Genomic DNA, 15,589 nt, shown 5'->3' on the forward strand with positions numbered 1-15,589 from the left:
TGTGCTTCATACAGTAAAAAGTCAAAAGAATAAAGGCCAAACACTATACAAAATATACAATATACAAACTAAAGTACAAAGTGAAGTACAAAATGCAAACGAGAAAGTACAAATCCAGCTTTTTATAATGCAGAAATGAGGTAGGGATGTAGTGCAAATCTTTTTGTAATAAAATAGATAAAATATTGTGTAGTGTTGAAAGTGTTTAAACCTTAAAGTGTCTAAAGTGAATGTTAAGGTGAATGTTTAAAGTGATTGTGTGCATGTGGATGTGTGTACAATGAATGTAGATGGATGGGCTAGTGTTGCATAGACTAATTGAGCATCCTGGTGGCCTGGGGATAGAAGCTCCTTTTGAGTCTCTCTGAACTCACAGACTCCGGTAGCGCTTGCCTGGCTGCAGCAGTGCAAAGAGGCAGTTGTTTGGGTGGCCAAAATCTTTGATTATTATCTTAGCCGTGGCCCTGCAACGCCTGGTGTAAATGTCCTGGGCCCTCATTTATAATTTTTTCTTAGAAAGTATTCTATTTTCATACGTAAGCACAGAATTTAGAATGTGTGCACGCACAAAAAAAAACTGGATTTATCAACTGTGCGTACACAGGTCCTACGCTCCTCCGTGTTGATAAATACCTCTTTGTTCTACCGTCAATGCTTGTGCATGATTATCCATATATGGTCATGAAACACCCCCCATGGGATGTGAAATAATGGACTGACCCGAGCGGAACTCTGAGAAACTTCACGGGAGATTGTTCACTGAGGCGCTGCCGAACCAAGAAGACACAACCCGTGTTTATGGGATAAATAAAAGGCTGACTTGTACACGGTGATGTCAGATATCAACGGCTCCCTAAGACCATTGCTGCAATTCTGCCTGGACAGCTCAAAATACTAATAAAGACCGTTCGTTGACCACTGTTTGGCGCGTTGTTGGTGTGTCATTATAACCGTGCTGTAATATGAATGCCTTTATTAGTTGTGTTCGATTGGCTATAATATGATTTTTAGTGGCATCTATTTTGAATGAATGAAAACTTTTATTAACAGATTGCAGAATGGGTACAATACAGTACGGCTCAATACACACAATTGTTAAGGGGATGCAGACCAGAGAAAGACGTTTGTCTTGTTTACATCAGGGTCCCCCCCTGTTGTTGTCGGTATTAGCCTAATACCGACAACAAAATAGATGCCTCTAAAAATCATATACTATTAGGTAGCCTATATGAATTACATATAATAGTTTACTCTATCAGCATACCAGCATGTAATACGTTCTGAGTGTGTATCTACCTCAACTCCTTATTATTTTGCGCATAGATTGCAGAAATACGGGAACGTTTTGATTTATATTAAAAGGCTTTGACATTGTAAAACTAAATACGTGGAATTCTGTAAGCATAATACAAGTCATATCACCCACACGATATATGCTCTGTGTCCAGAGCATGTATGCTTTTCATTCATTTAAGACACATAACATACACCCTCTGTTCTCATTGCAATGCGTTTTTTATTCTTTCTTATACAGTAGGAAGGGGGAAGAACACTATATCGTGGGTGTTCATATGACTTGTATTCTGCTTACAGCTTCGAAATTCCACTTGTTTCATTTAACGTAAAGCCTTTTAAATATAATCAAAACGTTCCCGTGTTTCTGCGGTCTGTGCGCAAAATAATAACGAGTTGAGCTACGCAGAGCGCAGTCAGTCAGTACACCCCGTATATTCCGATAACGCTATATAAACCATGCTGCATTCATTCGGAGATAAAGACCTATTATTCCAAATGCTATTTATAGGGTTTTGACCATAATTACACTACTGTTGCTATTTTACAATGAACTATAATGAATTACGGTTCATACAGAACACGCCAGTGTTGAAACTAATGCACAGAAGCTTATTTCCTTGTTGTAATAATATATTCTACCACCGGGCGCCAGGTACGCATGCTCTGGGCTGTGCGTAGACATACGCACAAAGTCAAGTTCACGTTCAAATTGATAAATCCCACACTTTGCTTAGAAATGGTTGTACGCACGGGTTAAGCACATATCTGTGCGTACGCAACGTTGATGAATGAGGGCCCTGGAGAGTGGGAAGCCCACCTCCAATTGTGCGTTCTGCTGAGCGAGCCACTCTGCAGTCAGGATGCTCTCTATTGGGCATGAGTAGAAGTTCTTTAGCATCTTCTGACTCACTTTAACCTATGTGAATTCTCTGGGAATGAAGAATGGACACTTGATGGATATATACTCCAGGTTGGTCGAGCAGTGGTCCGATAGTGTCTTCACGTTCCCTGGGTCACACCAGTTATTGTGTCGGTGGGCTGGATAGCATGGTCTGGTACCGCTGGCGTCAACCTAGTCTCAGTGAAACAAAGGACGTCGCAGTCCCTGATGTCCCTCTGGAACTTGATCCTGGCCCTGATGTGGTCCAGTTGGTTCGGGATGCTGGGGAGCGGTGGTCGGTGAGCCCGGGAACAGAGTCTGTTGCGAACACCTGCTTGTTTTCCCCCTTTGTCTCTTCTTACGCCTGATGTTGTTGTGGTTCTGCGTGAGAATCTCTGCCGGCCAGTGTTCGTCAACGAGCCGGTCGAGAGAGCAATCCAAACGGTGAGTAAACTGTAGTCCAATGTTTAAAAGTGTCTGACGGTCATATATATTAACTGCACTAGCAGTTGGTGCGTAAAAAAACTAGTAAAACAAAAAAAAATTACCAAATCAAGCACAATCTCGACGGAGCCCACAGAGAGGCGGCGCCATCTTGGTACTGTGTGTGTGTGTGTGTGTGTGTGTGTGTGTGTGTGTGTGTGTGTGTGTGTGTGTGTGTGTGTGTGTGTGTGTGTTACCTGGGTTAGGCTGTAGGTATTCTGTGGTTTTGGTCATGATGTCCAGAGCAGCTCTGCTGGTGGTGTCCACTTTCTACAGAGACCAGACATGAAAGGTAGGATCTGTAATGTCATCAAACAGAGACCTCTAGGTAAAAGTACCCCACTTGGTATTGCGCTTTCTTAATTTTTTTTTTATGTTTTGTAACTTAGTGTGAATTTCTCCAGACCTCTCTTGGCAGAGCCTGATGTTTTATTCCATATTTTATTATTTTATTTTATTCCGTATTTTACTTTATTCTTTATTCTATTTTATTCCTTTTTTTATATTCTTATATTCTTATTCTTATTTTAGTCCTATTGACTACCTAAATGTTTATTGTTGTTCAATGTGAGTAATCTGTAGTGCCGAATTTCCCTCTGGATTATTAAAGGATTTCTATTCTATTCTAGAAATAGCTGTTTTCAGCTTTTGATCGCCCAAAAAGGTTGTTGTCTCTGCATTGTGTTGTTTGTTTCATGAGTTGTTTGTTCTTACAGTGTAGAATTTTGAATTCCACACTAAGTCTGAATCTTCCCGGTGCATAGATGAACAAGTGTACATGGACCAGTCAATTTGTATAGCAGAAGGAAGGAATCTAAACCGAATGAAATGCGAATCGAAAGTCTTAAAAATGTCTTAAAAAGGTCTAGGAAATGAAACAATAGATTAATAAGACTCTATCTCCGTTCCCTTTCTCTCCGTACTATCTCTCCCTCTGTTTCGCCCCCCCCCCCCCCCACCCTCTCTGCATCGGGACTGTCCTCTCCATCTCTCTCTTTCTGTCTGCTGTCTGACTGCTGTCTCATGAAGACTGGCTCAGTCTGACGTAAAGCCGAGAGCTTTCCTGTCATTCGTAAAGCTAGAGGGGGTAGTTCCTTATTTTTATTTAAATTCTTTTTTATTTAGCCAGATAAAACATTAACACATTCAGCGCCAATAACAAGTACAGTCGTTATTGGCCGACAAGCGGTGAGCGCCAATAACGAGTAAACTCGTTTTTAGATCCTTTGATCTTTTTCCTCTGATCCCCGTTCTAAATCATCATCTGGATCATTCTAGCCATCCCTGGCTCATTTAACTACGTTGGAATTGCAATGCCGATCGAATATCACCAGGTGGCAGTATGGTATGGTTTTGGTAAGGGCTCCTCCTCCTGCTTGAACAGAGATTCACATCGATCACCTAAAAATTCCGTTGCCGAAGCGTATTTTCCATCGAAACGTGTATAGACGTATACACTGGTAATCGCGATGGCGATGCGATCACTTGGAATTATTCTTTTTGGAATACCTTCTGGCTAAGGTAAGGTATATTCTATGTCTATTTTACCGAACCTGAAACATGTTTTTCTAACGATCACAGTTTTGTGTTTTACCGGTCGTAAAACATGCTCGACAAACACGATCACGGTTTTGAGTTAAAATGACCCCCTCCCCTTCATGATTTTGTGAAGGTACCGGTGTACATGGTATATACCTTTGATTTGGGAGTATTTGGGGTTTCAGCGGATCAACAAGAACGGTTTGGGCTTATTGCACATAACATGTTTTATCTCGCGATCTATGGAAAAAGACTGGATTAAGGCGCAGCCGGGTAGCACAGCGGACTAAGCATCTGTCTTCTACCACCGCAGAGACACTGGTATCGAATCCGGCTGTCAGCGGTGCCTCTGGCTTGGCCGGTCGTCATACTGGCACAATTGGCAGTGTCAGCGGGAGGGAAGCCGGTGGGTGGTAATCTGGTCATTGTAAACAGCGACTCCTACAGTTCGGTCAGGGTGCCTGCACAGCGAGGGAGGGAAATGGTGAAGGTAGTGTGACCTCCCACATGTTACACTTCACCAATGAGAGTCATTTTCACTGCCAGGTGAAAAGAGGCTGATGGCTGTCTCCTATGTATCGGAGGAAGCATGTGGTAGACGTCAGGGCCCCATTTATCAATGGTGCGTACGCACAGATATGTGCGTAACCCGTGCGTATGATCATTTCTAAGCAAAGTGTGTGACTTATCAATTTGAACGTGTGCTTGACTTTGTGCGTATATTTACGCACAGCTCAGGGCATGCGTACCTGGCGCCCAGCGGTAGAATATGAATATTGCAATGCAGGGTCCATTAGTTTCAACACTGGCGTGTTCTGTATGACCCGTAATTCATTATAGTTAATTGTAAAATAGCGACAGTAGTGTAATTATAACGGGCTCACGCGCGAAGAGGTTGGCCTGCTTGTTTGGCACAGGGGGGGGGGGGGGCAGACGCAGAACACCCACCTCCAAACGTGATTAAATATTGTTTAAAATAAAAAGCTAAATACTATTATTTTGTGTGTCATGTTTCCAAATAAGATTGGTCACAACGAAATTCTTTCTACTTCAATTTGTTGGTTAGAATAGATGACCTCCGTTGAAACTTCACTGAGACTAGTCTATTTGTGAGCTCCCGCATAGACGTGATAATAATAATAATAATAATAATAATAATAATAATAATAATAATAATAATAATAATAATAATAATAATAATAATAATAGCTTCATTTTATATAGCGCCTTTCAAGAGACCCAAGGTCGCTTTACATAGGGGGAAAAAATAACAAAGTAACAAACATAGTGGACAGACACAACATGATGATGGAATTCAAGTTCGCGTTTTTATTGATCACATAGGCAGGCTATACATAGGCTACATGGCAGTGAGATTCATTGTTCTACTCTCGTATTATTGTTATAGTATATGCCAGGGGTCAGCAACCTTTTTGACATGGAGTGCCTGTTAGTTGTATATAGTTGTAACTAGTGTGCCTCAACAATATTCCATGCATCGTAATTTTTTTTCTCATAATCAGGTCTTTTTAATGATAATTTTTACATTATTACATCATTATTGTTATTGTTATTATTAACAATATTATTATGATGGTTGTATCAACCCTAAATCTGAGTTGGGGGGGGGGGAATGCAATGCAGACAAACAGCTGCATACAGTGCGACCATTTCACTCACATTTGCCCATACATTTTTGGACACATCACACACCATCGGTGTGTGTACTGTACGTGTGCTGTCATAGCTCCACCTACAGGCCTAATTGAGAACACCAGGAGAACACCAGGATGTGAATGGAGGGTGAATGTGAGGTATATCGTGTAAATAAGTTTTGATTGATCGCAAGACTACACTGTAATTTTTTTTTTAATAATAAGTTACCAAAACTTAAAAATATTGAGTTCAGTTACTGTGCATTAAGGTTTTCAGTTTTCAAACCATAATAGGTTAACAGAAAAATAAGTACACAACCACATTATTTCAACCTAATAAAACTATGTTTATTGTCTTATTGTTTTAAGAACACAAGTTGACTTGGTAATACTCACATTTTGAGTAAAAAAAATTGCTTTTAACAAGTGCCGAAAACGTGTTTAGGCGTCTTTCCTAGCCATGCTAAAGTTGCAGAGGACGCCCTAACTCGTCTTTAATATCAATATTTCAAAAATCTGTGATCGAAATCATATTTTTCCTCCGCAGCCCTGAGACACAGTGCTGGCCTCCTCTCAACCCTCTAGCGGTTCAAGAGCGCCATCTGGTGGCCGATCGGCAGAAGCGCCAAACAGGAAGTCATGTGGATGAAGTGGTGATCACCCATATTACTTCCGGCCACTCTCTATAGCTCCCGCGACTCCATCTTGAAACACTCGATAATAGATCGCTCGCCCTAACTCAATAAACAACGTTATTTGGACGTATATACTATTATACAACCTGGAAATGGACCGGGTATTTCGACATCCCATAATGGAAAACTCTCTACCCCACGCTGATCGCCCAACGGCCCGCGGAGACTGGGGTGAGTTTTAGCGTGTAGTATTACCGTGTTCGACACTAACTGCTATGATGAACATTTGACCCACATTAGATGAATGGTATAACGTTGCCCACGGAATTATAAACGATCCCCCGCCCATCCGGTCATCATCAGATGATACGTAGAAACTTCTAGAAGCACGTCCATTTGAAATTTTTCATCTGGCACCGATCGCTACCAAACTGTATTTGATCATCAATATAATGCATTTGGGGCTATAAATCACGTTCTAGAGAAAGCTGCAGAAAGAGATGAAAACATACTTATACTTTAGATCATATTTTAGTATGAATATGTGAATGAAAAAGTGTAACGTTCATACACCCTGAACAATACATATAGGACATTGAATGGGCCCTAATAATGGCAATCTAGCAATAGAATTTAAAAAGTTATAGCCCTGCAAAGAAGGGGAACTTCTCCATAGACAAATAGAGCTGGCAAGGGATGGTATATCATGAATTTAACCTTCGGCAGTTAAAGTGTTAACATGTGCAATGTTCAATGAAATAGAAAAATAAATAATAAAATGTGTTGATTAATCCCACTGGTCACAATGGTGACCGTAATAATGTTTTTGTTATAAGGCTCTGCAAATGTTACTGAATGATGTAGCAATGTATTTCCAGCTAAATTGAAATAATAAACAAATAAAGGGTCTCAATTAAATATGTGGTAGTAAAAAGAACCTGTGGGAGGATTTCAACAAGATAAATGCAACAACAGTGCAAAATATTTCACTATAATATTTCAAAGCAAAAGAAATAAATAATAATAATTATAATATTTTTATTAATTTTTTTTTAATGCTGCCCCTGTGCCTATGAAAATGCCCCTGCGTGCCTATGCAGGCACGCGTGCCTAGGGTTGCCTACCCCTGGTATATGCTATTGTCAAGAAGGAAGTACATTATTTTCAATCGTGGCTTTAATCCGTATAGCCGAGAAGCAGTCTCTTATCAGCTTCATTAATCCTGACCCATCTCAGCCACAGCATAACTGAGACCGGCTATGGAAACAAATCATAAATAGACTACTGTAAATAAAATAGCCTAGGATAGGCTATAGCAGGGGTTCCCAACCTTTATTCCCCAGAGCCCCACGATTCCTTGGAGACATAGGAATATGATATGATATAAAGGTATACTGGCCGTCCGCGAGGAGATAGCCCACAGCGGATAGCCATTATGCCATTTGAGAATATAGGCTATTAAGGCAAAACGACGGCCTATAGCCTATACATATTATTTAATGTTTTCATAAGCGTAAAGATACAAGGACAACAGTTATATTAACGATCAAGTTAGTTTACTGTATGCAGGCGTGGGGCTCCGTGTGACATGTCTGTGCCATGCTGCGTTATGCACAAATTACTGTTGCATATGTAGGCTATGCATATATAATTTATATAGGCTATACCTAATACCGACATCAAAATAGATTGTATGCCTCTACAAATCATATTAAACCATGCAGGTAGAAAATTTACGGAGAACTTTAATCCCTGGGTAATCGAACTTTAAAAGAATGAAGCAAAAAAGGGCATTCATATTCCAGCACGGTTATTGACACCAACGCCAAACAGTGGTTAACGGTCTTTATTAGTGTTTGCGCTGCCCAGGCAGCAATGGTCTTTAGGAAGTTAATAGAAATCATATCCGACTGTTTCCGACATCACCGTGTACATGTCTGTCAGTCTGTCGCGTATTTCTCCCAGGCGCTCGCTCGGTTTAGTCCACTTTTCCACATTTCATGGGGGTGTTTCATTACCGTATATGGTTAATTACGGGTGGTTCTATATGCAAATACGTAAAACCGTGCTCGAGCGTGGAGCGTAGATCAAGTGATATTTATCAACACAGAGTACTTGCAGGTGTGCGTGGGACACGTCTACGCACGTGTGATAAATCCCGATTTTTCTGTACATTCTAAATTCTGTGCTTAAGAACGAAAATAGAACACTTTCTAAGAATTGTTGATAAATGAGGGCCCAGGGCTCCCTAGACCGACCAGTGGGTGGCACATGCGCGCAACGACCAGGAAGGGGAGGGGGGAATTGGCATAACGACTAAATTGGGATGGGAGGAAAATACAGAAAAATAGGAGGGGAAAAAGTGGATAAAAGACTGGATTATCTTGGAAATACGCAATGTTTAGCGTGTAATAAACTAACTTCAACTTCAACTTCAACTTCAAATTACTTTATTTTCCTTTCGGAACTTCATTTGTGTAGTAGTTGAAAGACAAACATAAAGTCACAATACATAGACACTCACCACTATATATAAAAAAAAAAATTGTTAAAACTACAATAAAAAGACCACTAGATAAAAAAACACCAACTACATTAAAACTACAGTAGACAGACAGACAGACAGACAAACAGACAGACAGACAATGTCGATCTAGTTCCTATCTACACGGTACGAAGAGATTAAAGCTAGAGGGTTAGTTTATATCTACACAGTACAAAGAGATTAAAGCTAGAGTGGTTTGTTCCTATCTACACAATACAAAGGGTAATGATGATAGACAGACATACAGACAGATAGATAGACAGACAGATTACCTTTTCCATTTCTTTGAAATCATCGTCAAGTTTGGTCCCTTCTGCCCCTCCAACCTTCTCACTGACTTTCTGTCAGGAGAAACACACACACACACACACACACACACACACACACACACACACACACACACACACACACACACACACACACACACACACACACACACACACACACACACACACACACACACACACACACACACACACACACACACACACACACACACACACACACACACACACACACACACACACACACACACACACACACACACACACACACACACACACACACACACACACACACACACACACACACAAACAAGAGAGAGAGTTAAGATGTGTGTCTCTGACCGGGCTAGAAGGACTTAGAGGCGGGTGAGGAACGTTGTGATTTCCTGTTGAAATGAGAAAGAAAGAGAGAGAGACAGAGAGAGCGACAGAGAAAAAAAATCCCTTTTTCATGATATTTGGCGCCTCTGATTGGCTCAATTTCGTTTCAATCTGTATGCATCAACAAATCATATTATACCAGGTAGCCAATTCCGTCAGACTGCGAATCAAATTGACGGATCTCCCAATCAAATTGACGGAAATCCGTCTGGAGACGGAACGCTTTAATGCCTGCATATTATGTTAGGGGATAGGGCTGGGGGGCTAGGTCAAGGTCAAGTTCATTAGTATATTGCAAACTGGGCAATTCATGTTACAGCAAATAAATAGGAGCTCCAAAAAAACACAGCAAACATACATAACAAGAAGAACAGAGACAGACATGTACAGTACATGGTCGCAGGATCAGATCATGACAACAGTGGGGCTAGGGCTGAGTGGCTAGGGCTGAGGGGCTAGGACTGAGTGGCTAGAATATAGAATATCAGGCCTATAAATGACATTATGGCCAAGTCACACATCTATGGATCGGGCCAAATCTTCTCTTTCCAATGGCAGAGTTCAATCTGGATTTAGTACCACCAGGCGCCCCTGACAGAGCAGCAAAAACCGTGAATGAAATCTACTGTAAGTATCAGAGAGAGAGGAAGTGAGAGAGGAAGTGAAGAGAATCAGTATTAATAATGTAATGAAACAGAATAAAAAGAGGTAGAATGAGAAAGAATGAAAGAAAAAAGAGAAGAAAGAAAGGTCCAACAACACCAACAACCAGATAAGTGTTTCACACGTTTTCAGATCAACCATTCAATTGCAACAAAGTCATGCAAGGATGGTAGAATGGACTGACAGATACTGAATACTGCACAGACACACTTCAGAGAATAGATCACAATTGATGAAGCAATAAAACCACTGTCTAAAAGGCGCAGAGCAGTGTCTAGCAATGAGTGTGTGTGTGTGTGTGTGTTGTGGCACGACCCAGCAGTAAGATAACCAATTACTCTAAATTGGATTTCTGAGCTGAGAGAGTGAGATATAGAGATAGAGAAAATTAGAGAGATACAGAGAGAGAGAGAGAGAGAGAGAGAGAGAGAGAGAGAGAGAGAGAGGGAGAGAGATTGAGAAAGAGGGAGAGATTGAAAAAGAGAGAGGGAGGGAGAACGGGAGAGAGAGGGAGGGAGAAAGGGAGAGAGAGTGAGAAAGAGCGGACAGCTGACCAAGCGAATACTGACTCATAACGTTACCTGTTTCCAACGTTAAGTCGAGTTCATTCATACTACACTAGTACACGTATGATCAATCCAATAATGAACACATATATATATCTTGTCATTTTAAACAAGTTACCATTCATTCATTATGCGTCACCTGCTGCGAAATTAAATGTTATAGTTCAACAACAACACGCTGTGATGAGAGAGCGAGAGAGAGAGAGAGCGAGAGAGAGAGAGAGCGAGAGAGAGAGAGAGAGAGCGAGAGAGAGAGAGAGCGAGAGAGAGAGAGAGAAAGAGAGCGAGAGAGAGAGAGAGAGAGAGAGAGAGAGAGAGAGAGAGAGAGAGAGAGAGAGAGAGAGAGAGAGAGAGAGAAAGAGAGAGAGAGAGAGACCGCATTAACTCACTTTGTTTAGTTGAAACGTGGTCCAGGAGGGCTTGATAAAGTGTATATGTCCACTGTCGCACAGTCCCAGACTGTTGATGTATATCCACTGTCCAGACTGCATCCAGCTAGCCAAATAGCTTCTTGTTAGCCAGGTTAGGCACCACAACACAAGTACTGTGATGAGCATGAGCTGTGTCTTTGCCCATTTCCGCATTGAACAGCCTGCAAACTACCTGGCGTTCTATCGCCCTGCTCTAAGACAAACTCTAACCTTAACCAACTTTGAAAGAGTGCCTAAGCTTAACCGTCGAAAGAACTTGCCGTCATGCTCTAAGACAAACTCTAACCGTAACCAACTTCGAAGAGTAACTAAGCCTAACCAGTGTAGAAACTGGCGTCGGTCAATCAGAGAGCGTCTCCGAGAAATGCGGCTAGAGCGTCTCCGAGAAATGCGGCTACGGAAAGTATAGACGCTGCTTGCTTAGATGATATAGATCGCTTGAAAACGCGCCCGGCTTCCATCATATTTCAACGCACAGTGCGTTATGTGCGTTGACCTATTTGATTGGCTGCGAGGATACAGCGATGAAACCAGTGCACGCACTGCTGTGCGCGATATGTCTCGCCCCAGCCTGAGAGGTAGTTATTAGTGACTTCCTGTGAATGAAAAACTATTATTTATATTTGATATATTAACGTTATATTGTGCATTGGAAACACAAACATACTTAAAATTAGTAAATATTATTCATTTTAAATATGTTTATTTTATTTCTAGGGCTCTAAAAATATATATATATATATATTTTCTTCTTCTTCTCTCTTTTAACCAGGGAGGGCGGCGCTCTAGCGCCCACTATCGGCCGGCCGCCACTGGCTCTGGCGCTAACTAAGCTAAGCTAGCTAACCCTGCTCACAGACAGAGAAAACAGCGAAGTTCCAATAGTGAGGGGGGGGGGGGGGGCTGAGCCTGTCTCTCTCTCTTTCTCCCTCTCTCTACTGTACGTTCAATTAACGTTTAAGTAGTAGTAGTAGTGTGTGTGTGTGTGTGTGTGCACACGCTCGTGTCTCATAACTGGTCTTTGGAAAGACCAGATGACGTCAGAGGAGTTTGATAGTATTTACTGAGTGAGAATTGCCAGATAATGTTGATATTTAAACATAAAAAAATATATAATACATAATAAATGTATACATGATCATGCAACCTAAAACAAGTATTGTAGGAACGGTTTGGGAGGTAGGGAGGGGTTTTAGATTGTGTGTTGTGATAACATACGGTTATGTCTATAACCATAGTTATATGAGTGTAGTGACGCTCTGCGTCATACTGGAATCCACTTCCATATCAGTACTAGCACTGAATACATTTTCACATGCACCTTTACACACCCATCCGCCTGGCCACACCCCCATCCGCTCCTCTACATAAGCAGGGGTGTGGCCATACTAACAGCTCCTTCCCAAGTCTTTCACCACAAAGGCGAAGACCACGGGGTCCTCAGTGAGTCTGACGGATCCGACTGTGGGAAGAGGAGTTTAGCAACTCAAACGCACAGGGTGAGCAGACCGTGGGACTTACCTTCCACAGAAGAACCCACGACTACACAAACGCGCAACCCACATGCCCCAGGGAACGAATGGGAAGAAATAAAACCCCCGTTACAACCCCTAATATCACGGGGTCAAGGGCAAAAACCCAACCCCGTGGCAAGGCCGTAGCAGCGGAGCGCGAAGGAGGACCCAGCCCCAGGAAGGGACTGGACCACCCGGAAAAGGGGGCCTGGTGAGGCCAACGACGCCGCAGCATCGAGACCCCACCAGGTGGTCACTAGTGACACCACCCCCCACATCGCCAGCGTATTCGGACAGGGCCCATCCAAGAGCAGGCGCTTACCCCCTACAGCACGCCGCCCGAAGCACTCAAGAGGCTACACCCACAGCGGGACCAGGCAGTGCACCGGGGAGACAACCCCCAAAAGAGGTCGATCCCTCAATCCAGGCAACAGGCCACTCGACCTGAGCCTGGAGCACTGCGGACTAGACAGGCGCCAAAGGGGTCTGCTGAAACAGCACCCCGGCGGAAGGGGCGTATGCTGGCATGCTGTGCACCATGTCGCAGCCTCCACAAAAAAAACCTCGACTCTCTAGAGGGGCCGAGGCAGAGAAGGCTGACATGATTGGCAGACGTCATGAAAGGTGCAGGGGCACACTCACAGGTAGACGGGGCCAAACCCGGCCTACCCCGAGAGTTGACTCCGCTACCAACACACCAGGGAACCAACCACCCCCTTGGTTCTAACATGAGGCGGTTGTTCCTATAACCCCCCAAGAAAAAAATAACTCCAAAAACACAACTGCGGGTATGCACTGGCTATACAGCAGTACAAGGGGTTAACCCAGGCCAACAGGTCGACGAAAACAAATTCGAACCCGGGCCCGGCGGACCGGGACGTACACAGGGATGCCAGAGGAGTTCTACAAGAACCACCTCAACAGCCCCCTCCCAGCCCCACCAAGCAGGAGAAGAGAGGGGTGAAAAACATTATAGAGGGCGCCACCCAGACGTTCAGAACACAAAGCACCGCGCCCAGTGGCCCACCCCAAGGGCGTGAGACCCCTCTACCAATGCTTTGATCTATTCTGTTAACATCCCCCAGAGATGAACGAGAATTCGTCGAGACAAGCCTAGTACACTGGCGCTCGGAAGAGACAAACTCCATCCCAGTTGCCCCATAAAAACGCCATTTCAATGATGAGCAACCAAGGCGCGCAAGCCCAAGCATGGTTCCTATCAGAAGCACCCAGGGCCAGCACTATGTACACGTCGAGACCCAAAACATATCAATGGACATTCTAACAAGAACCCAGATACCGTTCCTCCAAGCCGCCTGGGAGAACGACAAGAAGCCGCTTTTTTCACAGAAAAAAATACGGACATGGGTCCCATACGACGCGGCTGAGGGAAAACAACACCCCGTCAACCTGCTCCATAAAAGAGGGGATGAGGAGTGACATACCCTATGGCGGGGGGAATCCCATGACTCAACCGACCATTATAGGTGAGGAGTCAGGGAACTCCCTAAACAACACCCCGTCAACCTGCTCCACAAAAGAGGGGACAGGGAACCCCCAGAGAGACTTCCCACGTGAGCAATAAATTGAACAGACATATGCAACATTGAGCTGTGTAACAATTGGACTAGGACTCTCTGAGGAGGAGGCTCTGAAACTCTGAGGAGGCTCCCTCACTGAGAGGGAGGCTCTGAACTCCCTGAGGAGGAGGCTCTGACCCAATATACACACTACTAGTAGGGAGCAGAGCAGAAGAACAAATCGTCTCTACTGCATTGCATCACCTACCAATCTCAATACACATACAACAGAGCAGAACTTCTTTTTAAGTTCTACTCACCTTGACAATCTGAGGAGGAGGCTCTGAAACTCTGAGGAGGCTCCCTCACTGAGAGGGAGGTTCTGAAACTCACAGAGGAGGCTCTGAAACTCCCTGAGGAGGAGGCTCTGAAACTCCCTGAGGAGGAGGCTCTGAAACTCCCTGTAACAAAGGTCCACAACATGGAGCCTGAAAATAACTCACGAAAGTCTCACAACCAATAGAAACGCGCCCAGTGACGTACTCTATGGCGGAGGGAATTCCGTGGCCCACCGCCCAATATGGCGTGGGACCAGGAAACTCCCCCCCCCTCCCTACCCTGTGATGCGCTGATCCAGCAACGTGACAGGAAGCCCGAAGGACAGGAGGCCCAACCCCCTGACCAATCAGAAAAAGGGGAGGGAGGTTTTATCAGTTCACCCCCTCATGACCCCTCACCCCTGATACGATGCTGTGACGTACATGGTACTGTACGTGGGTTGGTCATTACCATTATTACTGTATTTATGACACCATCAGAACATCAGGTTAGTATATGTAAATGTGTTATGTTTTGTATGTGATGTGTGTGTGTCATGATAGCTAATGCTGTCCCTTTTTATTTCTCTGTCAGGTGCCGCCCGTCCCTACACTGAAGAGTGCTGATTGCCTGATGAATGGCAGCTGACGGCAATCACCTCAAGAAAAGCGGGTGGATAAATACACACACATCCGGGCGCCTCTCTGTGTCAATTGCCAGTGACCAGAGCGTTGGAGGTTGCCCTTGTTTTCCACTGTGTGTGGCTTATATATATTGTTGGCCTCTGTGCCGTTTACCACTCTTAACACTTTGACGACCACGGTTTGCAGTGTAATATGGTTCTAGACGACCAGGGTTTGTCAACAAACCGATGTACTT

General features: G+C 43.6%; 1 protein-coding gene across 4 annotated transcripts in view; it reads right to left on the reverse strand.

The window, feature by feature from the left end:
• LOC311235317 (endophilin-A1-like) overlaps nt 1-15,589 on the reverse strand; it is a gene marked incomplete at both ends in the record, with an annotated part of 84,616 nt that overhangs the window by 18,279 nt on the left and 50,748 nt on the right. For all 4 annotated transcript variants that reach the window (XM_084322745.1, XM_084322742.1, XM_084322744.1 and 1 more), the window contains 2 exons: nt 2,857-2,929; nt 9,306-9,374. In XM_084322745.1, coding sequence (XP_084178871.1) covers nt 2,857-2,929; nt 9,306-9,374 — 142 coding nt within the window. The remainder of the gene's footprint in view (nt 1-2,856; nt 2,930-9,305; nt 9,375-15,589) is intronic.

This window comes from Notolepis coatsorum (genome assembly GCF_963971535.1).
Source record: "Notolepis coatsorum genome assembly, chromosome: 1".
Taxonomy (NCBI): Eukaryota; Metazoa; Chordata; class Actinopteri; order Aulopiformes; family Paralepididae; genus Notolepis; species Notolepis coatsorum.